Source organism: Andrena cerasifolii, chromosome 3 (assembly GCF_050908995.1).
Source record: "Andrena cerasifolii isolate SP2316 chromosome 3, iyAndCera1_principal, whole genome shotgun sequence".
Classification (NCBI taxonomy): Eukaryota; Metazoa; Arthropoda; class Insecta; order Hymenoptera; family Andrenidae; genus Andrena; species Andrena cerasifolii.
This window is the reverse complement of record NC_135120.1, coordinates 20,275,626-20,300,499: the sequence shown is the minus strand read 5'-3', so window position 1 is coordinate 20,300,499 and position 24,874 is coordinate 20,275,626. Positions and strand designations below refer to the sequence as shown.

Genomic DNA, 24,874 nt, shown 5'->3' with positions numbered 1-24,874 from the left:
ACGTCGCTGTCCACCACGAGAAACTCTCGCGGTCGGGTTCTTGTCACCTCCCTTCGAGCCCCTCCGCAGCCCCCACGGTTCACACCCAGCGACCACCGGATGGACTACGGCGGCCATACGGCGCTGCCACGACTATATCGGATACGCATCCGCAATTTTCCATTCTCCGTTCGGGCTCAGCGAATCGATACCGGTCGAGAAATTGTCCAATGCGGATATCGCGCGGTTGCACCCTGCGCTACGTAGCTCGGAAACCCTCGCTAAAAGCCTCGCCAGTTTTCTGTTATAGTAATACAGCGGGCGGAGCAGGTGTGATAATCACTTTTCTATGGGTTTCCTATATTAGTTTTCAAGTGGAGAGTCTAACGACGAGGTCCATTCTAGGGTGTAGAATGGGTGGCCAGAAAAGTCGAGGAATCTACTTCTGAGTGGGAGCTCCATTGATATCCCGATCCTTAATATCCTAGCGATTTAGATCAATCTGATGTGGACTAATTGGCTTTTGTCGTATCATTCATTTTTTATTGCTAGCTAATGTTAGCTTATAGTCAGGGAATAGTAGCAGTTTGCTAGAAGTTCGAGGTGTACGAGAGAAGAAACAAAGTTCAGGAGGCTTGCACGCTTTAATGTATATGAGCAGTGAAATGTATGAGCTGAACTATCGAAATCTGCGTGATTATCTACCTGAGGCAAGTTTCGTGATTGTGGACGAATAAAATGCGACAGGAATAGAGCTGACGTACCTGCATTTGATTAAATCAAGCTTAACGATATTAAGGCAAGCACATCCGTGGGATTAAGTGGCTAAGATAGACGTTCGGAACTATTGTAACGCGTAATTAGATAGAGGATCAGGCAGCACAAGGGACCTCGTAACGAGGCGTTACGTGTGGTTCATTTGAAATGCACGAGATAACCAGTTTACTTTGCCGCGATCACGATCTAGAAATTTCTTCCTCGAGTGTCGTGGGTACACATTCAGCTTCACGCGATCACGCGCTGGTAGGTGGTCCCTGCCCAGGGCAACAAAAATGCCACGTGCAATTATTCCGCTCGCGATAACCCAATGGAACGACCACGATTATTCCGGTTTATTTTGCGCTCGCAGCTTTAATTGCGCGCCGCACAGTGTCTACTAATTGTAGCTGCACAGCCAATTCATTTTAATAATACCGCCGCTGATTGCCATGCTGATAGTTACGAAGATTCCCATTGACGTGGTGTTTCCAATCTGAGAATTGGATTCTTTTCATTCTCGCGTATTCCATCAACAAGTTAACCCATAAGCGCTCGCATTTCTAAAACGATCTGCACATCGCGCAGAAGCATTCGGATCTCGTTTGACGCTTGAGCGATCCTCGCGATAGCTTCATTGGAAATTGTAAATACAAACAATTTACGAATCAAGAACCTCGAGTAATTCAACCCCCCGGAAATCGAGCTGGCAATCAGCGTAGGTACACAGTACAGATGATAACGAAAGGAAGCATCGTGGCTTACCGAAAGGTGAGCGTGGTCAGCGGCCTGTAGCTTTTGTGGCTGTTGATGTCGCGCATAGGCGTCCCCCAGAAGTCGTCCTTGAAGACGCTGGTCCACGGTGTCTGTGCGAGCACGTCCTTGTTCCTCACCACCGCCGGTATATCGTCGTGCACGAAATCACCACCTAACGCGTTCAGGTAGCAGCCAACGGCGACCAGCGCGACCGTCGCGTAAACGCACCATCCGGGCGGTTCGTTCCCGTCCGCGTCGTTGCACCCTCCGCGGCCGACCCTCTTGCTGGCGTGGCAGCAACAACCGGCGTTACCACCCGCTGTACCGTTGTTCCGTCGTCTCATGATTCACTCAGCGCGTGGCTACACAGCCGCGCGAAACGGGCTAAAACGTTCTGCCGCGATCCTCGCGTGTAATCACTCTCATGGAGCCACCACGGTTGCTTTCACACGGCCGCTATCTGCCGCGCTGATAAATCCGGCTGGAACGACCGCGTTGCTGTTGCTGCTGATCGTAGCACGATCCGATCGTTGATCGCATCTCAAAGACCACGGCCACCAGCGCGACGGCAGCGACAGGGACGGCGAAAGCCGCGACGACATCGACCGTTTTTATCGAGCGCTCTGAGCCGGGGAGGAAACGCGAGCCCTTCTTGCCGTGATCGTTCTTCCGACCGTATCGTTCCACTCTCTACCGTTCCATCGTAATTATACGAGTTCCCTCTAAGCGACCGCAACGATTACAGAACGTTCAATCGAGATAGCGCGCGCAACAGAGTGACACACTTATTTTTCTCGCGGGCGAAATCCAGCGGGGACGACGGGGGCGGAATGGGGAGGGTGATGTGGGCTCCAGTAGCTGGCGCGAGCTCGCGTTGCACCCTTCCATTTACTTCCAGCGGGCTACTTTGAGCATTCGTTGGCCTCGCGGTGAGCTTGATAAATGACTGCGGGGGTTCATTATTTACCGAGCCAGCCACGTCCGATGTGTCCGTTCTACAGAGAAACGGGCAGTCCGCGCAAGAGCTGATTGCTCTTCCACAGATAATAGTCCTCGCGTGGGTGGTCGCTCGACCGGGATTGTCCCCGCGGGAGATGCCGCCACCCCTCTTCCCGTCTCTCTTTCGCTCGTAACGACGTAACAGCTCGTTACGGTCACTGGTACCGACGCGTCGCCGGTCTACGCAAACAATTTAGCGGGCTATTCGAACCACCGACGAAACAACCGGTACGATCGCCCGGCGAACGGTGCACGTACAATTCGCGTTAACAAAGAAGTCGGGCCGAGCTCGCGTGCAACCAACCACCCTCCTCCCTAGCTTTCAAACGTCGAAAAACCGCAGCGCGTCCGTGCGAACCCAAGTTCCCCGCAGTTAAGTGTTCCTGCTCCGGGTTTTTGCGGTGATTCTCACACGAACATCGGCATACCGGCTGCCCTGCACTTCCTCGTCCGCTACCACGATCTCGTGCACCCGGGTGTGCATCCGCGTTCCAGCAGACGTCAGACCGACGTGCCCTTTCGTCCCGCGTAATTACACGTTCCACTTAACGAGCCACCGAAGGATCCTCCGTTTTTTCGCCCCTCGACGCCGGGCAACACTGTCAGGAGATATCGACGCCGTAATTCCCCTCTTGTATCTCCCTCCTCTTTAATCCCACGAACGTCCACCCTCGCAGCCAGCGGTCACGATCTTGTTCCCTTTTCCGCTGCGACAAGCGAGTCTCGTGAAATTATGGAAAACGAGCAGCGACGGCGGTAACAGGACAGACACGGGTGAAACGGGTGTATGACCCAGATACACGTCGTCGTGGCCGGGGCTCTTCTATTGCCGCGACTTTACTATGCATATAGATCTATAGAAGCGGTCGTATCTGGCCGGAGGCACCGCTCGGTATTCCCCGCAGTGCCTTTCCCTCTTCCTTCCTTCCGTCCTTCCTTCCTTCCCCTTCGTTTTCACCTCCTGCGTTTCACCTCTTCCTCCCCGTGCTCGCTGCTTCCTCGACTCCCAGCCCCGCGGTGAATCGAATCACTGGCCCAGTATCCTTCGAGCCTTTCGCCGGTTTCAGCTACCTCTCTTCCTCTGTCGTCCTCTCACAGGACGTAAAAGCTGTCCCAGTGGCACCGCTTCGGGTTCCCGCTCCGCCAAAGAACCCAGGTGGCGTCTGAACAGCGGTCGACTGTCACCACCAGCTTCGTCTCCTAACGTAGCTTTTATACACCTCCGAGGGTATGCAGCTAACCGGTTACAACAGGTTGACGAGCCGTTTGCGGCAGAGACAGGGATTACTTTGGAGATCGAGCGGTGCGACTCTGTTGAAGAAGAGCGGTACAGATCGCCCGATCTTTCGTGCTGGATCGTTCGCGGAGTTTCGCGGCGGCACGAGCGGAGGTGGACCTGAGGAGATCTAGATCGATGTCGATAAATGGGACCACGCACGACGGGATGTCACGGTGGTGAATGGCGATCGAAGCACACTCCGCGCCATCACTGAACGAACCCGCGATCAACTGACTGTGGATCGCGATTGCGCGACAACGCGCGCTACCGAATTCGAGCGGGTCGTCGCGACGACGATAAGCGCAAGACTAAAGGACGACGGCATCCGCCCGGTTATATACCCGGCGCACTCTGACCCGCAAAGCCGCGCCCGCGCACCAACCACCCCGGGGCTTTTCCCTTCTGCCTTCTGCACTGTCTCGCTCTCTCTTCTTTCGCTGCCCTCGTCGCACTTGCACCCCGTTCACCGCGAGGCCCGTGTTTGTTTACCTGCATCTTTCCCCCGAAATCTCGCTTTGAGATCAACCTGGTCGCGCGAGGCCTCTGTGCAAATATCCCGCGAAGAAATCGTCAGGATCCAGTTACTTTGTTCGCTGTTTCATCGTGATTAGGTAGGGGAGATCAGCATCTGACACAGCGAGAACTGTCGCTGAAATTGGTGACGCGGTGCGCGGAAGAGGTTCGAAGGAACTGATAGAAGAGGGTCCTTTTATTGTAACTCTGATCCTTCCTAGATTATCGTAAATCCTGATCGAGATGTTAGATTAGGCATTGCTGGATATAGGACACGGGAAGAGGGTACCGATACGTGATTATTCATCGTTATTGCCTACCTACGTAAACGCGCACCTAGAATTACGAAGGATCGAATTGTGGCACTCGAAGCGGTGAACGTAGTGACGATACGAGCTCATTATGAGGACGATGATGCGATAACGAGGCTGTAGTGGTGGCGGTAAAGCGTTACAGTGCGGACGCGCCTCATCGTGGTCGGTGGGAGCACTCGTTCGATTCTGCTCCTTGTTCGTGGCCGGGATTCGCTCCGCGACGCGCGTCCGTAACGCGGTAAGCACGTCCCAGCAGCAAATGTCGAATTACGATTGAGGCAAACGGTAGACGAGGTCGTTACCGTGGCCGAGACGATCGCGGAGAGCGATACTGGCTCGCGCTCGGGCGCAAAGAGAGGAACGCATGGAAACGACGAAGAAGAAACGGCGCGCGAGGACGAATCGATACCCCTTTTTCGATGCCACCACTTGACACCAGCTGGGAAAAATAAGCTTTGATCGATCATGGAATTTCAGCCTGTCGAATCGACAGCGCTTTATCATCGAAACGATTTGCTGAACCAAACATCACCGTCGATTCCATGGCGATATTGAACGCATCGACAGCCAATCTTTTAATCTTACTTACATACACGCGCGCCGTGTAACTGAATAACTGTACAACTATCGTTCTGAAAAATTGACTAAGTCAATAACAGCGCTGCGTGGTCTGTTATCGGCTATCAACCGCCGATTTTCTCAAAATCCCACCAGTTTTGAAGATGTCGAGATTCCTTGCAACGTTTGAGGGACTTCCCACGATTTCTCGATATGGTTGGATGTACAATATGTTTACGAATCGAGCTAAGGGTCTTTTTTTTAAGGGTCAATTTATTTCCAAAACTAAGGGTCTAGGAGGAAATCTAACTATTCCACGATATGCAGCAGGCATTTTTCCATCGGAAAGCATCAACAGAAGTGGTAAGTCACGTTTTGTTTTCAACACAGAAGCGAAATAGTTTGGCAAAACGCGCGGTGCCGACAGTGGTAGTCACGCGCGTTAAGCGATTGAGTTACGCTGAGCAGCAGTGGATCGCGCGCCGCCGATTCTGTTTATTTTCAGATTTTTAAAATCGCGCCCGTTGTTAAAAAAAACTGCATTTGTTTAAAATAATTGCACAAAAATGATTAAAAAAATTGTTTCTGAAACTGAAATAATTTTTTCTTAAAACTTCAATGTCTTTTCTACAAATCGCTGTAAACCTCATCTCCATCCGTTTACTACTTCCATAGTTATAATTTATTGAAAAAAAAGTTAGCACTTACCTTCAAACAGCTGTAAAATCGACATTCTTCAAAATTGTCAAAAACCCTTCGAGATATGTTTATATATCCCTAAAGACTACAACATATTCAAATTTCAGCCACATCCGAAATGTTACTCCAAAAAGTGTCCGATTTCGCGTGGAATATCCCTGAAATCAAATACAGAAACTTATAAAGACATTATCTAAGAACGCTCTAACAAATAATTGGATCAATGTCTACAGTTTTATTATGAATATTATCAAAAAAAAATCAGCTTGCCTATGGTAAACGAATCGTCGCATTGCTCAGCGTAACTCCGCGAAGCAAAAGAAACACTAAACACGCGTAACTATGTAAAGCAAACGTTGTGGAAACTTTTGTGGAAGGCGGGAGAAGGCGTGTTACTTTCATGACGCTGTTACGTTTGTCCCCGCTCTCTCCTAACCTTATTTTAAAAATGTCAATTTTGATATAATGAAATTTGCAGTTCAAGCAAAGCGATTTCCCACGAAAATTAAGCTCAGGGTGCGATACACTCCACGTGACCACGAAAGGTTAAGAGAAAAGTAACTGTCAATTTCTACTGCTGTCTTTCCAGCTGTTAATCTTTAACAATGCAAGTGAAATAAGATTCGTTAGCGAGTATTGAGCCTCGTCAACGCCTTCGTAAACCGTGCTCCTCGGAGCCCGAGTATTTAATAATGTATCCAAGCGATGTCGGTCTGCATGTCCCAAAGGAAACGAAGGTTCTCCAACGGCCGTGAAAACGCGTCGGCGTCCCGTATCGCGAATGCAATTCCACTTGGCGTCCCTTGGCAACCAGAGAACAAGAAACACGGCACAAAAGAACTTGGCGGCAATTTCGCGAAGAATGTCGCCGCAGATAGCGCCTCTCGCGGCCGCCTACGGAACCGCGCTGCGGTTCAAACTTTTCCCTAGCGTGTAACGCGTCCGGCGGGAGATCCGATTACGGGGCAGATGATAGACCACGCGCATCCATAAACACCTCGTTCAATTACAGCGTGAGATGGTGCGAAAGGTACACAGTGGCAATGATACCCTTCTTCCAGCGAGTGGCACTACGTTTAAACCAGTGGAGGAGAAAACGGCGCGGTTGATCGAAGGAACTTCCGTAATACCAAGGCACGATCCCGTTGATGAATTCGGGGCAAGCGCGGCCGACCAACGAGCGTGGAGAGATTTCATCCAAACATCGGGCTGGAGGATAGTGACGAGGTCCCCGGTGTCGGAGACAGCTTGGCCCGCCACAATGGGAACTTCATGGACAATCAAAGGTAGAGGACATTCGGTTGGTCAGAGGGATAGCGCGAGACAGAGAGAATGTATTTAATTAATGTAGTCGCGGGACAGTCGGGCCGAGCACACGCTCGGGCTATTCTTCCGTACCCTCGTGTAAGTTGCCTGGCACGGTGCACGCGCGCACCGGGCTCCACAAGCACGGCCGGCCTCCGCTCGTATGCATACAAGCTGTCGAATTCGCCGCAAAACTCATGCATTTCGTGCCACAACCGGACTACGGGGCAACTCGGGAAAGGCAGTGTCCGCAATTTCCGGTAATGTCGCGCGAGAACGCTTTGACGAGGTCCGACCGACACCGAAACTCGTGTCCGCGGAACCCAACGAAAATTCACCCGTCTACCTTCGCCACCTTACCCACCCCGGAGCAACTCCCTTTACGGTCGGGTCCCTTGCCTCCTTGCCAGTCACCCGCGGGGCGGAGACACGAGGGTTACGAGAGAAAGGCGTAGACGACCCCGCGAACCTGCAATTCCAGCTGGAATTGCAACGGGACTGATCCACCGAGCGCGCCGGTTCGTTTTACATCGACACGCTGCTGGATCGAATAGTAACCATTGATAGAAGCGGGCGAGCTCGTTAATTCTTGGGCATCATTCGTAAATGGGAGGCAACGAATGGATTCTTGTGCCCCCTACCACCAAAATACTGGATAGGTATATTGGAGAACGTTAAAGGAGCAAGGTGGTATTAGATTAGTTAGACCAGATTGGTTAGACACGACACTGAACTTTGTAGGAGGTACATAGCGGTACTCAATCTTCGACGAAGCCGATCAACATCGCGCTCTGGATGGATTGGATTACACGTGAAAGGCGTAGACGTAAGTTTGATAGTGGGATGGTTCATCGGGGTAGGGGGATCTACTCGCCCCTACGTCAGCAGTGATTGCCGATAGCAATCTTTCAACCTTGAAGAAAAAAGAGGTTAAATTCGGAGGGTGAACTGTCTTTTAATTCCACTTTTAATATCGCGAAGAGGCACGGTGTAGTATTGCATCTTCAAGTTCTGCACACGTAAACAGCATCCCCACAAAATTACCTTTTTACGAAAAGGTACAGAAAAGAGCGCCAAGTATATAATCCCGTCAAAAAGAATCCCATTTAAAAACATTGTCGTAAATTAATATTATATTAATGTTCTATATTTAACTTTACGAAAATAATGATATACAACAATTGCGCCAATTATCGCAATGGCTATTTATACAAAGGAAAAATCTCAGTGGTACAATGAAAAAATGTATTAAATAATATTAAGCAGATATATACAAATAAATATTTTAATACGAATTAATATTTTATTCAAAATACTTGGCGCTGCCAAATTAAAATACTAAGACATTAATAATACTAAAATTAAATTATTAATACTAAGACAATTAGCATTTATTCGGTTTCGCAGCGCCAAGTATTCTAAATAAAATATTTATTTGTATAAAAATATAACTGCTTAATATTATTTAATACATTTTTGCATTGTACCATTGAGATTTTTCCGTTGTATAAATAGGCTTGGATGAATAGAAATGAAGGGGATGCACAGGCTGGCTTGGAGGTTGTCCGGAGAAGACTAGATAGACAGAGCATCTTGTTTCGCACAAGTTTCTGGAAATTTGTCAAATAAGGTAAATCGACAAAAATTGTTGAAAGACATACATCGAAATATCTCAGCTCATAAGGTCCGTAGGAACAAAACGAAGACACTTTTCTTATGTAAATCAAACCCAAGCTATCCATTAAGATGATTCAAAACGTAATCGGATCAGCCGTTATTGAGATTCGGAAATCTCAGGATTTTTGATAGCGAGTCGTGGCGTAATAGATCCACTCTGTGTCCGCTGCGCATATATACCTATATATACTTGGCGCGAGACACTACAGCGTCTCTTGATAAATCCATCGCCAATCATAAGCAGATGCAACGAATGTATCGACAATTTGCTGTTCAGCCTCTTGAGCCGGTTGTTCAGCTTAACGAGTCCTCTCGATTGAATAATTCGTTACGCGAAAACGTTGGCCGAGGCAGGGGGCACTAGCCGAGCGCAATTATTCCGGGGAGGGAGATAATTCGACGAATTCGCGTAAGGCTATTCTTAATCCGGCTTATCCGGTGTATCTTTGTCCCCGTCCAGAAACTTGCCGGGGAACGACTTCCCCCGCCTGCTTTCCTCGTCCCTCGTTCCGGCTGGCGAACCTTCCAGAGTGCTAAGCCGCTGATCAGAGATTGCGGTGGCCTGCTCTAGCCCCCGTAACGGCAAGTCAATCACAAGAAACGCGCGAATTTATTACATCGAATTCGGGGTATCAATGTTTGGCCAGCTCTCGGCAACTTGGAATCGCCTGCGTCAACTAACCCAGACCTCCCGTCGCGTTTAAGCCACTTCGCAAGCCCTACGCCAGGGCAGCGCTTCCGAGACGATAGCACGAAATCCCCTTGTTGATTGTATCGGACGATTACATCGGCGATGCCGCGACGAGAAACGTAAATTCGATTTTTAGGGTAACCCGCGTCACTTTACTCCGCCGTTTTACGGCGTCGGGTACGGAGAAACGTGGCGGGAGCCTTGAACGTTTTCTGCCATTCCCTGGGATAGATATCGGGGAGACAGATAATATGGTGGCTAGAGTGCCGTTCGATTTTCTCTATAAAGTTCTGAGAAGCGAATTCAAAGTGTCAGAGGAAGAATACGCTGTGTTTAACAGGGCGTATCGAACGCTTGGAACGGGGAGGTTATTCGGGATGTTAAACTACAGCTATGCACCCTGCGCATACATAACTGCAGGGCTAGATTGCACGCGTCCAAAAACTGGATTGATAAGAGTCCCCTTCACAATCACGACGGCGCCGTTCTGCTTGAAGAACGAGTTTCCAGGGTGACCACGTGCCCATTAAATTAGGAATAATTTCCCCGGATGATGAATGAACGCGGATGCCAACCGGTGGCTGGTATTCGACCTAAATTGCGAGTCGTAAATAATGGACGGAAAACGGTCCGGCTAGGAGACAGTGTAAGTGGACCGACAGGATTCGCGTCGAATCGCGTTTTCGCGTCTTCCCCGGCCACCCTCATTTTTCCACCACCCGCGGTTGATTTATCAACGCGTTACTTGAAACTCGTAAAATATTGTACGTCGTCGTTCTAGCCGCGAGCGAGCCGTCATCGAGCGCGCCCCTTTCAAAATAATGTAAAAGCGGGGGAGAATATTTCGATCGGAGGGGAAGTAGGTACGCGCGCGTGCGACGCATCTCGTAAACCCTTTCCGCGGTCCCCGCACCATTCTGCCCGATCGTTTATGAAACGTTCGCCTTCGTCGCCGTAAAATGATCGATTCGTTATAAACCGCAAGGACCCACTCTTTACGAGCTACTTGAAGATCGCGTACCTCGGTTTCCGCGTAGGTTAAACTGCAGTAGTCATTGGCACTCCTGATTAAAAAGCCAAATATTAAGAAGAACGAGCTCAGAAAGTACATTTTTAAAATTTCTTATTTTTCTTTCACTACAACACTGCAAATTTCCAAATTATGTAATCCACTGAAATACAGATTGACTAAGGGTTGTAGATGTTTAATTGCGAATGAAATAGTTTGTTTAAACTTCGCTTTTAACTATTTTTTTTTCTATGTAACTTCACATTCTCGGGCGCCAATGATTGTATCTATTCTTATGCCTATTTTCGTTTTACGTTGAATATTTTTAAAACTAAACACTTAATGGGTACTCAAGATGATCTATTTTAATGAAATCCATAATCATCGATAATAACTGACAATTAAGACCATGTAAAAGCTTCACAAAAACTTGACACTCCATTTGGGATTTCCGCTTAGGATGCTGTACTTCGTATGTATTGCTAACATTTATTGCAAATTGTAGTTGTGTTTATATGTTCACGATAAACTAGTAACACATAATTCGAAGTAACTGAAAATTTATTTCTGAAAACAAATGGGATTTATAATAATTTTCCTACACTTAAGTTTTTTGAGAAATACTGTAATTTCTCGAGAAATGAGAAATATTATAAGAACGAGAATTTTATAAAGATATTATAAAATTCTCGAGAAATTCTCGAGAAAGAATTCTCGAGAAGGAACACTATATGTAGCTTCTTCGCCGATCAGTGGAAAAGTGAGGAGGGACACCATGCACGAATTGTACCAGTCACGTAGCCATTGTTGTTTAAATTCTATCTCCCTATGGTGGAATACACGCGAGCTTGATGCCTGAAAATGTTCCACGTCGATAGAAATGTGATTCTCCATCGAATGGAATTTTCACTCTATTACCGCCGCCGTGGCATTCAATAAAATTTCCACCGCGACAAATTTCATCGATTGCGAATAAACAAATACTCTTCAATTCGCCCGCGCCCCCCCCCCCCCAACCACTCCTGCTGGCCATGCGGGAACGTTTTTATCGAGTATGCTCGAGGCTCGAATGAAAGTCGCGGCAGGTAATAACGTAACCGAATGTTCGTCGGGTAGAATATTTCTTCGAAATATTCGCGCTGCTCCATTTTCCATACGGGCCGCCGGGATACTCCTAGCCGCTTTGCTAGGTCGACTTTATATCGACCGAATAAAAAGTTAACTATGATGCACGCCGTATAAGCCTGATGTATATCCTGTACGCTTTACAGTCACATCCAATCACTAGTTAGCACTTGAAGTAAACGCGTCTCTGGGTACAGAAGTCGAGTAGATTTGCGTATTTCGCGCGATATCGAGCTGCTAACAAGCTGCCACCGACAAATCAACGATATCCACGAGGGGGTGCCGCCGATGCATCGACCTCCACCCAAACTTTTCCAATTTCCCTCGGCTTCGTACTTATAACCAGACTCGCCTCTTCAATTACTCTCGTCGCTCTCTCTCTCTCTCTCTCTCTCTCTCTCTCTCTCTCTCTCTCTCTCTCTCTCTCCCTCCCTCTCTCTCTCTTTCCCACTAGTCTGTACCGGCGACATTCGATTGGATGTGTTCTAAGCGGCGAAAGTGAATGCACGGAATTCTTCTCGGATGAAGGCGACTCGCGCATCGGGGATATCCTGGCCCAGGCAATCGCGTGGATCGCCCCGAAGAATATTTCCAGCGAATCAAACGGAATTCGCGTTGAAGGGTAAGCGTAAGTGTGTTTACGCGTCGGAACATCCCGGCAGCATTCAGAAACTTCTTGAAAGCTCCTTGCCCGCCGTCCAATTCTAGATTAAACTGTCGTGCACATCCTACTGGCCACGTCTCTACGTATCCAAGAACTTAACGCGAGTTCGCAATCCAGTGTACAGACTTCGGTGTTGCGGCTCTTTCTGGTCGCGCCGCGGCCAGCCTGTCCGAACTTCCGCTACCGGGGAGTACCACTTAAGCTTCGATCCGTTCGAATCATAAGCGTTTCAATAAACTCCCCCGAGCACACGTAACGTAACAATAATAATACGTTATCGCGGCAGTGTCTCTGCAAACTCGAGGCTTGCCGTATCCACTGCTTATTATTATTATATCTTTTTGCTCGTGTTATCTGCGGGTGTGAGAAAGCCGAGGAGGCAATCTCCTAGGTTGGCCGGCGCGAGGAATGAATATTTAGAAGAGATATGCGTGACGAGTGGATGTTTAGGTTGAGCGTCGATCGCGGCCGGGTATGATTTTGAGAATGCACGTGGAGATGGTGAGTGGATGTGTGGTGTGAGTGTCTTTTAGAAAAGCGTGGAGTGATGGCTCATTGAAGAGCAGGTCACCAGAGTCGAGGTAGAGACGCGAACGAAGCAACATCGAAACGTATACTTAAATATATACAGTGACTCGCATTAATATTCGGTTCAAGTTATTTGGACCAATTCTAAAAAAGTTATGCGATTTTAAAAAGTGTCCGAATATTAATGCGAGCCACTGTATAACGAACTTGTTAGAGGTACGCGAGTCAAGTAATTATTCACCCTGCTTCTGACCCAGTCGCTTTCCAATCCCACGTATCTTCCACACTTTATGTATAATGAAAATAAAGGGGTGCTCCCGCTGACAATAATAATAATAATTATTCGTTTTTAACTGACTTCGGATGAAGTCTGCTAATTGACGAACAGAGGAAATACTAGCGAAATAATCTTTATCAATCTTTCGCACACTCGAAAACGTCCCATCCAGTCACCCCACTCCCAACACACTCATCCTCGCCACCGACAATAATCTTTATCCACATACGCGTAACGCTAATCGTCAGTTCCCTGAGAAACGAGAATTACTTCTCCCTCGGTGCCCATTCCTCCACAGAATCGCGCAAGAAGCTCCCCCGGCTGCCGCGTTTCCGCGCAAAATTCCGACAAAATCAAATTTCTCGACTTTCCCGAGGAAAGCAGCACCGACTCGGGAGCCCCTCCCGGCGATCTGCATATTCCTCGCGTATGAATTCGCGGCTGGAGCTCGTGAACGTAACGCCCCAAGTTCCAGCGGCGAAACGACTCACCCCCGGCCCACGGAGGCCAGAAGGGTGGGCCATTGGAAAAGTACGAGGAGAATTACGGTCGTCAAGGTCGAAGAACTACCGCCGCGGAGGACAAGTGGTAACGACGAAACGAGTAAAATCCGATGTAACGAGGGGGGGGGGGGGGTGGACGACGCTGGAGCCAATCCAACGTGAACAAACGAACTCTCGGATCATCGACGGACGACCGGCATAGTAATACGATTGTCCCTCGTCAGAATCCGCGCAATTTAGCGCGGTAGCCAGGAATCCGTCCTCCGCAGCCCCGCGAAAGGGCAAGAAGGGCCGTGTTCACGGCGAACGGGCCGGAATTTAAGGTATAAAACTTTCGCAATTACCGAATGTTCGGTATCCTTGAGAACTTGGGCAAGTGCCGCGAATGGCGAAACGCCTACCCCTGGCTCCCTACCTTTTTTCCACCCTCTTCTTTCCCTGCGCTCCTCCCACCCCACGTCTCGTTATATTTTTCTCTGTCCGCGTTCCTTACTCCCTGCCCCTTTGTTTCTCGCCCTGCCGTCCTCAACCCCTTCGACGCAGCAAGCATCGAGTCGAAGAGGGAAGAGTGTCGGAATGCGCAATAAAGACCCGTGGAATTGTCGACGCCTGCTACGGCAACCCAAAGACAAAGGTTTTTCTATAAATCCCGCTGTGACGTGACGAGCGTCCAGGATTCGATTATCTTGTTTCGGCTGGACCTTCTGATTTTTACGTTCCGGACTTGGAAGCGCTGCGCTTTCAGTGGCCAGACAAAGGTTTCGGTTTCGAATGGATGCACGGTCGGTTCAAAGCCACCGGGAGGCCACGATCGGGGGATATACAGTTCGGTGTATTCAAAAAGAGTTAGCCGACGAGTTGTGGAAGGGAATCTGGATTTTAGAATTTTTGATACCAGAGGGTTTAGTCGAACGTGTCGTGCCCGCTGTCGCTGGAATGAAAATCGTTTGACATGAAACCTTCTCGCCCGATTAAAGTCTCGTTCGCATTAGTCAAGTTTGTGTTCAATAGTGCCAGTTGGCTTCAAGTTACTTTTAAGTTTAATCGAAGCAAGTAGATATCCAAAATGGCGTCAAAGAAGGTGGTGCTTGCTGGATTATGTGTAATGAGGAACGAAATTACGAAGGAGTTATTAAATATATTAAAAAAATAATTATAAAGGAAAAAGGCATTACTCCACCTACTCTTAGTCGTTGCTTTATGATTATAATCTCACGTTTCAAAAACAATAAGCAGTCAGCTTCTCCAAGTGACTTCCAGTTCACACTGGTACGTACATTCGCACTATTCAAGCTGTATTTCAAGGCAAGTAGAAGTTGAAAGGTTCTCTACTTCGCTTGAAACTTTAAAGAAACTTGAAAGGATATTCCAACTCAAGTGACTAACAGGTTCACATTAGTAAAGTAGTTTCAAGTAACTTCACTTCAAGTTATTTGATTTCAAGTAACTTGAAACTACTTTACCAATTATTCACCTGGGGAACCTGTTATTCACTTGACTTGAAATATCCTTTCAAGTTTCTTTCAAGTTACTTGAAGTGAAATAACTTGTAGTCAAGTAAGTTGACTAATCTAAACGAGGCTTCACTCTCAAACCTTTAAATATATTTTCAAAGTCAGTATATCAAACAGCGTACAGTTTAATATTTGTTCAACGAATAAAATGAATTCTGCTGTGATTGATTAAGATCAATATAGACGAAAGCTGGTGAACGTTGTACGAAAAAAAATACTGTATTCGCATCAGAACACACGTTCCTCGTTTGTATAGAATATTTTTGTACAAAGCTGGGAACGTGCCTTTTACACATTTTTTCAGAGTTTACTTTGGATCCAATTTTTCTACCGTAATGATGTACAATATGTACCTACAGTAGTTTGTATTAAGCATTGTACTGTGATGGCGCTTGAACGTGGCTGGGAATACCAAGCTCCAAGAAAAGAGTGAAAGGGAAAGAAAAGTGTCGTGAATTTGGAACTGTGCATTAGCAGAATTAAAAAAATGTATATTCGGTCTTATTTGCGTGGTTTCACGTGGCAAGAATAAAGCAGAGGACCCGCTTGGATGGGAATATTGCGGCAGCGGCTAAAGGCAACCTAATTGCGACGGAATTAATGCATTCAATGGTAAACAACCCTGAAATTGCAAATTTTTTTTAATTATATTGAAAGCCGCTCGCGACGCTCGGCTGCATGGGAAACGTGACGTGGCGCGGGGGGTAAAATTTGTAAACGAAGGGCGAAAGAATTTCGCTGCAGAGGGGTGTGCCACGGAAAGAAGTAGTTGAAAATTCCTTTGAAGAATCCTATGCATATTGTGGGATCGGGAACCCCCATACAATAAAAGGCAGCCCGGACTAAGAGAGCAGGGGTAGTCGACGTAGCCGTGGTGGCAAACGCGACTGATCAGCACGCGGGCGGCTCGGGTTCGATCCCCGACGCCCTGTCACTCTCTTTTTCCGTGGTTCCCAAACACGTAGGAATTAGGGCTGGGACTATTTGTCGAATTTTTCAGTATTCGCATACTTCAGTTGCTCAATTATTTGGCGAATATAATTCGAATAGTATGGTTTGAATTATAAATCAAGTTCTTTAGGTTCATTTGTCAGGGTGAAATCTTGTAAGCTAATTTTGACCCACTTCACACCATACTATTCGAATAATAACATTCGCATAGTATTCGAATAATAACATTCGAATACTCAAATATTCGAAGTTTATTCGTAGCATTCGAATACTTGTAAAATATTCGAATATTAAATTATTCGAATAGTCCCAGCCCAAGTAGGAATTACTACATCTATTCCTACAATATGCAGATACGAGTGCTGAAAAAACTTAAATTAACTTTGCCGCGTTGTGCCTATGAAGTGAATCACTCCCGAACCAATTTATTACTTCGCTAAATCTTTTATTAAACAACACACCAAAGGATCGATGGAATCAGTCTGAACTATTAATCTCTCTTCCAGAATAATGTATGTAATGCCTGTATGCATCAAAAGTAAAAAGAGGGACAAAGATAATGATGAATTTAGAATAGTGACAAACTTATGTCATGCAGAGTAGAAGCTACTCGCAATCAGTAAACGATACCGTGTGCAGAGTACACTATCCTGCCTCGATATTGCTTCACCAACAAGCAAACTGGCGTTTCATCACGTCCACGGATAATGCGTGCATAACGCGCTCGGGGCGATCTATTTTGATTTAATGCGACGTATCGTGCGTGCGTTTGCCGTCGACATTTGTCTCATTGATTCGTCGAGGTAACTAAATCGAGGGAGCGCGTCGCGTTCCTCCAGGCTGTCGACAATTAGCCTGATGCCCGAAACGGTTCAACACGAGCTGCTGTTACGAGATCCTTGCTAATTTCCCGATCAGTACGAATGTACCGTTGCTTCTTCGGGTTAAAGGACTATTCCTAACAATAGCTTCTAAAAAAGATCACAGGAATAAAATCATCAACTAGGGGAGAATGGGTAATGGCGGTCACTTTTAAGCAATAAGTGTAATAAAACCAAGATATAAGGTGCAATATTTCTTCAAAACGATTTTTTTTATAAACTTAAACTATCAACCCATTCGTAGGATACGAAATTAATTAAGTTTATATTGATTTATTTAATAAAATTAGAAAATACAGAAAAGATGTGTTTGCTACATTTTCCGCATATGTATTCATCCGCCCAGTCCCATCCACAAGATTCAGAATGGGCCCAGAGGCCTCAAGAGATGCATCGAAACCACATTTTATTCCTCCAGGTCGTTCGACAATATAGCGAAGGATGTCGTGGAACGCAAAGAAAAGAAATCGCACATTTCAGACATGTCGTTTTATAATAACAACACTGATCATCATTTCCCGCTGACCGCGATTGCCCCATTCTCCCCTACTTACAGCGAACGTTCTTTCTCCTAAATATAATCAAGAGTAGCCCACTTTCAGAAAGTGGTTGCTAAATTGCAGCGCCTCTCGAATTTAAAAATATCCCCACAGAACTGTACATAGTCCATCCAACTATCAGAAACTTTCCAAGCATCAGCAGAAAAACACCTCGAGCGGCTGAAACATCGTGCCCTGCGTCAAGGTGGTACGAGGTAAATTCCGTAACTTAATTAAAAGATTATCTGAAGCGCCGCGAGACGCGGAGGATTAATCTGGCCGTCTCCAACTCTCAGGGAGATTAGCACGGAGGAGATCGACGTCCGGGTGTGTCGAGTCGCTTGCGCCCTTCGAATCGACTCCGATAAATGGAATTGCTTCTCAAACGTCGCCGAATTCCAGGAGTAGGTAACTATTTAAATGATGGGATCGGGGCCTCGCGGTCTCGAAACGGTCCACGATCTCGGGAGGGTAAAACGCGAATGACTATCGTCCCGCGGCGCGTTTTGAATTGCTGATTGTGAAGCGCGCACGCACCGCTTCGCCGAGTAGTACGAGCCCGGCAAAGCTCCGCCGGCTGGCAAAGCGAACGCGATCGAATAGCAGCCGAGCACTTATTACGCTCCTCTTCACCTTTTCACCGGTATTCTTCTTATTGAATTTTTAATGGGACATCGACGAATGTTGCCGCGCCAACGATCCCGATACGACGCGGAACACAAAAGTGGAACGGCGGCATCGGATCGAGCGGTATTCCGTTTCGACGTCACATCGGCGATGCTGCTCAAAAGGAGGGGCATGCCTTGCCAGGCACCTCGATTGTTGTGCGTTGAAACCACAGCATTTTATGAAGCTCACTCCCTCCGGATTCATACGCGAGCATAGCTTGATAACGGTGATTTTTTTTTTGTTAAAAAGCTGGTGTCGAACGAAGCGATCAACTGTTTCAATGGGAAATCTCAAGTGGGGGCGTTTTTCCTGTGTGTGGAAAGGAAGGTGTTTCTGAAGAAGGCAAACAGTAGGGAGAACAAAGATCTTGTTCCGCTGAGATGAAGGCACTGCAAATTCATAAAAGCTACTTTTCTGTGCGATTCGCGTAAGAAAAGGACACTTGCTGGAACTCGCGAGCTTGTTTCGCTGTGGTACGAAAAGCTCGCGAGTTTCCTTCGCGAAATCACAAAATGTGGTTGCAAGAATGCAAACCTACCACCTAATGCTAGAGACGCGATAAAAAGTAAACCTGACTTTGTCACTTTAGTTCGTTTTACGTTTTGCAAATGTAAATGAAACGACAGAATATTAACATGTTTGAATGCAATATTAAAGTCTTGTATTTTTCTAAAGTTGTTGCCTAGTTTGTTGATGCGATTCATTGTCACAGTTTCAATCTGATCCTTCGTCGCCTTTTTCTACAGCAACTTTAGTAATTCTATTCATGCAAAGTCTAGCGCAGATTGTATCGATTTGTAGTTACTCGAGTAGAAGAAGAAAGCCCCCATTTCTCTCGGCCTGTACGCGGCAGGCACGTAAACCGATGTCAATTGAGCAAAAAGCTAACAACGAGGAGCAGTGATAACTGATATCAACGCGACCGTACATTGCACTTAAGCCGCCACCGCGCCTCCTTCCTTTATCAGATGACCCAGTTTACTAACTTTCTTCCTGGCACTGCTAGACATATCTCCGTAATAGATTTACCAGCACATAGCCTGTAGAGATAGCTGCAAACCCATCTGCGATAAGAGATTCCATGCTTTCCATTTCAATTGTCAATTTCAGACAATCGAAAATCTGACGTTAAAGACGTTAGAAACTAATAACTCTAAAGGTGCAAATCCACGCTGAGACGAAAATATCGTGTCCCACACGTGACTTTAATCTCGCGAGACAATTGTTTCATTATTCTTTAATTATTTTGCCATTAGCTTCATGAAATTAGACTCTCATGAGACAAGTTTCATGATGTATTTTCAAAAATCTCATCAGTCGCGACTACTTCCATTATCTTGCGTTTAGTCGTTGCTGAGACTTTTGTCTCGTTCGCTCCTTGAGCTTATGGCACAGAAATACCCGATTACCCTTGCGATTTATTAGTACGAAGAAAAGGAGATGGTGGTGGTAATTTATTCCTCGCGGGGGACGTACCATAAAAATACCAGGGTACTATTTATCAGTTGTCGCGTCGCAGAATTACATCGCAAAGTTATTCAGGCACTACGTTCACGTGCACGTTGTCAGATTACCTTGTGACAACATCAAGCAACACCGTTAAATGGAGCGGGCGTTTTACACGCTCCTCGCGTGTATCGGTGGAACAGCGTCAGGCGATAGGGAAGTCGACGTGCCTGGGCAATGCGCAAAACGCGCGCGGCTATTAAACTGTTTCGCCTGTTCATTAATTTCAGCCTGTCCCACACACGCGTTCGATCCCGTACGATACGTCGAACACGTAGCCCACGTTCAGGTAATTCCATTCTATTACTCCTTCCCGTTCTTTCGATTCGGTCGTCGAAACGCGGTTTAAGTGAAGCACGCGTGAGTCGAATTTAAACGAAGCTTCCGGAAAAGCGAAACGAAAGTGAGATTTTTAGGAGCTGGCCGCAGCAGTCCCTTTGGTAACTCTCCAAATAGAAAAGAATGCGAGTAAAGTGATTCGAACGTCAGCGTTCAAACTTGCTGATAATTCTGAAAGCTACAACATACTAATTACCGGTAAACCATCTAACAAATATCACCGTCCAGCACGCGTGGGTAAATTGCTGTTTTAATATTCCACGGTTCTACAAGAATTCTCTGAATTGAAGTTTAGGTACTTGCAGCGTGAAATTCAGGCCGCGGAAGCGCAGCTTTCGAGTCGCGCCACAACCCGATCAATTTCACCAAGAATTAGGGGGCTGAAACGAACGAGACCGCTCTCGATGGTGCTATCGCGTTTACCGATCGCTCGGTTTCGCGGAGAGAAAAAGAGCCTTGGTGCCTTTCGACTGGAAGTCTGTGATTCTCTGGCGCACGGGCCATAAAGCTCGGCGTACACCCCATAAAAATAACCGGGGCTGGGGTATAAAGAGAGGCGCCGACCGACGACAGGACACCGTGCTGCCAGCAGTTTTATTTCCAACGATCGCGTGTCGCGCGGTTCGCGAGACATTATTCGGGATTAATTCCGTGTGTACGAAGCGACGGCCGCGTCGGCCAAGCCAGTCGTTACTCATTAATCCACCCCCGCGTCTCTGTTCCTCGCCAGAAACGCGCGCGCGCTACCACGGGCAAGGAGATTTCCAGGGAGGCTTAATCCCGATCGGCGTCGTATCTTCGTTCAATTTTGCTTTGGGATAAAGAGGATCGATCGGTTGAGATATCGAACGCGAGGATCGGATAGTTGCGCGTGGGAAAACAATTTCATGCAACACTGCAGCATCTCTGTATAGAGCGACGGGAATGTTTCTGGTTTTCAAACAATTGGTAATTGATTCTTTTTTTAAATATTGATTTCTCGAGCACAGGAAGGGTCCGTCGAAAAAATCTTTGAGCGAATACAAACAGAAGGGTCACGAGGGGGATGAAGGTACGTTATGCGTTTTACGGATGAACGAGTCGCGGCCCCACTGCACAAATCCCTCCCTCTGTCTGTACGCGTATGACTTATTAATCCCTTTGCGGCCTCGCAAACAAGAGCAATCGCGATGCATTTTAATTAAACACAACCTCCGCGCCGCGGAACGCTACCCTTGCACGGATGAGCGATCGCGAAAGGCATTCGATAAATGAAACAGAAATTCCGTTCAATGGAACAGTCGTACCAAAACCGTCACTAACGGTCCTCGAATTGGACCGAAAAGTAGCCTGAATAGCCCTCACGCTGTGCAGGTCCTCATTCTTTTATTACCAAAGCTCGAAAGTACGTGAAATGTTTATTAAATTTCGAGGTGCGGTGCTTATAAAATGTGTATCAAATCCGAGCGTAGTACGATGTACAAACGACAAATTTCTTTCGCGGAATTTGAGGATTTTACACATTAGAATTAATATCGAACACAGATGTCTGCCTATTTTTTAACGATTTTATATAATTTGATCAAAAATACACTAAAAACTAAAAATTAATTATTTCCTTCTACTGGAATTACGATGGTGATATGTCACTTTAAATAATTTTGAAAATTGACGATTTTACAGCTGTTTGAAGTTGAGTACTAACTTTTTTTTCAATACATTACAACTATGGAAGTAGTAAACGGATGGAGATGAGCTTTACGGTGCTAATAGAGAAGACATTGAAGTTTTAAGAAAAAATTATCATTTTTCAAAATTTTGAAAAATCCTTTGAGGCACGTTTAAATATCACCGAAGACTACAACATATTCAAATTTCAGCAATCTAAGAAAACTTACTCCGAAATCTGTCCGAGTTCGCATGGAATGTCCCATATACTACTGCACACGATTAGTGTACATCCAAATGCAAACCTTCCCCTAGTTGTTCAGAAATGATTCCATCCAAAGGCAGAAGAAAACGCGTTTGGCTGGCGACGTCGTCTGCGAGCACACGAAGCGCAGTTCCTGTCTTCCGAGCTGCAGAAAGTACCGGCGACAACAGACGCGCGAAGTAGCTACGGCGTCTCGCGGAAGTGTCGATTAATACACGTCGCGGAGACGCGTTCAATTTGCGACTAGGGGATGCTGGCATTATTCACTTAAGAAGCTCACACGCGACGCGACGGTCCCTCGCGAGCGAGCAAACGAGCAAACGGGGAACGTAGAAGGCGGATGACGGGTGGTGGCGGCAGGTGGCGAGACTAATAGGACCTTTCTTAAGGTCGAGTTAAACCGGATTGGAATATGAAGCGGCAGCCATTTGAATGAGCAACTCAAGCTGCTAATGGAGGAGCCACTTACGGTTATTACATCAGTTCGAACGTTACAGTCGCAGTTAGAGCCGCGATCTTTCCTGGGCAATTAAGATGCAACGTTTTTACAAGCTGACAGTAAATCACAATACGAGTTACTCGCCCGGCAATAACACTTTTCGTCACGGTGAACTTTCCGAGCGATTGCGCTCATTCCGTGCACATAATTATCGCTGGCAATTATGCCCACCTTGATACTTTAACTCGCTACGGACGATAAATTCGCGACTGCGAGAAAAATGCAATTAAGGCCATGGATGGGAGTTTAACGGACATTTTGATTCGATTTAGTGATGTCCTCTTAACAACGATCTTGATAAACTGGCACAGTTAATTCCTCGTGTGAAATAATCTTCCACGACACTGTATTCCATCTGCCTACAAAAACGTTGGTTATCTATATCTGAACAGACATCGACTGCAAAATACGTAAAAGATTGACGTTCCCGATCGAAAATCCATGAACGCCTTCTAGACGAGGTGAATGAATAAAATGACGTTGATTGGGGATACGTGTGTAGGTTCCATACAATTTAGAACACATGCGATTTATAGTGCACATACAATTTACGGTAAGTCCGGGTGAGATGGTGATATTTTCGTTTGGAGACTCCTACAGCCAACGTATTTGAAATAAAGCAATGAAAAGGATGTATAACAGAACTTCAATCCTTTGTCTACATATCCGTTAATATCGATAAACGAAAATTTATTATTTAATACACAAATTTCACAAATGAAGAAAAAGTGTCATTGCCCATCTCTCCCTTAATGTCCGGGAGAAATGGGCGTATATACTCTTCGGGCTAACAAGTTGTGGATCTTACCTAGTTATCGCAGATCCTTTCTAGTTTTCGTCCACTTTTGTTTCTGCCTGCTCAAAACTTCTTTTGCTGTCAGTCGTCTAATCCGCATGTTTGACACATAGTGCCAAACGCTGTACAATTTTCATGGGCCCACTAACCACATAACTTACATCTTAGCCAGTCTTCTTTTTTTCGTTTCAAAATAATTTTCCCCGCATCCTCTGCAATTATTAATGTCAAAGGCAGACTCCTGAACGGAATCACATTTATTGCCAAATTTTATTTTCTTAGAGGACTTTTGTTGTTTTAATTATTTTTCCGCCTTTGCCCTGTCACTCATTTTTCGAGTGTTAATATGTGTTTGCGACGTTAATAACTTTCCCGGTTGTTTGACGCGATTCCGAGTAGGGAAGTTTTGAGCGGCACAGGAACGATATCTTCCAAAACTTGGGTTGGCGTACGTTCTTCATCAATTTCAGCAGCAAGACCCGTGGTACTTGGTTGATTCAAGTGTGAAAACAGTCGACGGCGACGAGAAGATGGTTGTGCGTGAAATCTTTTGTGCACTATCCTGATGTGCACTAAAAAAATGTGCGTCAAATTGCATGTGTTCTAAATTGTATGTGCACTATATTCTGTGTCCTAAATAGTATGCGCACTATAAATCGCGTGTGTTCTAAATTGTACGTGCACTATCTTTTGTGCACTATTCTGATGTATGCTAAATTGCACGTGTAACATTGTACCGTGTAGTTTTGATATGGAGCCCGTATGTACATACATTCAAAGTCGATATAGTACCTGGTCGAATTAAATATTGAAAGGCGGAGGATTCTCAGATGTGATACAGTCTGACGGAACGAACAGCTGCCCTTCGATTAAACAATCGTGCACGCCAGTGACAGGCAAAACTTCCACCGTGCGCAGTTTAACCAGCTGCAGCGTGCAAACCTTTTACGCGGGACGGTTTTGAAAGGTGAAAGGAAGTTGGTGGAGCGGTGTCTCGTAAAAACGGTCCATAAAAGTGCTGCTATCGTTACGGAGTGCGTCTGTAACTGACGTGGAGGTCCAGTCTGCTGCAAAAATATATTTTATCCACGCCAGCGCAACGTGCCCCCGCGATACATTATATCGCGTTACGTTTTCTCGGACGTCAAAGTGACGTTTTTATTTACGTTCGTCCGATCCTCGGGACAAAAAAACCTGATAGGGAATGCGACCCAGAAACACTTCCACTTCAGTTTCGGCGATATCGAGCGCGTACGATTCCGATAGGAAATTTTTTTATATAAAAAGAATTTGTGGGATAAGATTGCGTCCGTGAAATCGTAACGAAGGCATACAACGAAGATACATATTATTTTTGTCAAATTTATGAAGTAGATATAAATACGCTTCTTACACAGCATAAAAAAACAGTCAAGAAATATTTGTCGCGTATAAAAAACTCAGATTTCACAAAAAGTAGACATACAGTATTCGTGCACTAAGCCATTGTTTTGCTACCCAAAATATTGGCAATCCATGAAGACCTTTACTTCCATTTGACGCGCAGAGCGGACTATTTGCAGAGGTGAGCGCACCGGCAGCAAAGCTGGCAAGAATCCTTCAGCTTATCGGTTCACAGCCGATGAATGATAGATAT

General features: G+C 46.3%; 2 protein-coding genes across 2 annotated transcripts in view; one reads left to right on the top strand and one right to left on the bottom strand.

The window, feature by feature from the left end:
• LOC143366727 (protein O-mannosyl-transferase TMTC1-like) overlaps positions 1-4,055 on the bottom strand; it is a 187,481-nt gene extending 183,426 nt beyond the window's left edge. The window contains exon 1 of the mRNA XM_076808045.1: positions 1,501-4,055. Within this exon, the coding sequence (XP_076664160.1) occupies positions 1,501-1,835 (335 nt within the window). The 5' untranslated portion in view covers positions 1,836-4,055. The remainder of the gene's footprint in view (positions 1-1,500) is intronic.
• LOC143366758 (trypsin-1-like) overlaps positions 1-24,874 on the top strand; it is a 356,002-nt gene that overhangs the window by 293,529 nt on the left and 37,599 nt on the right. The window lies entirely within an intron of this gene.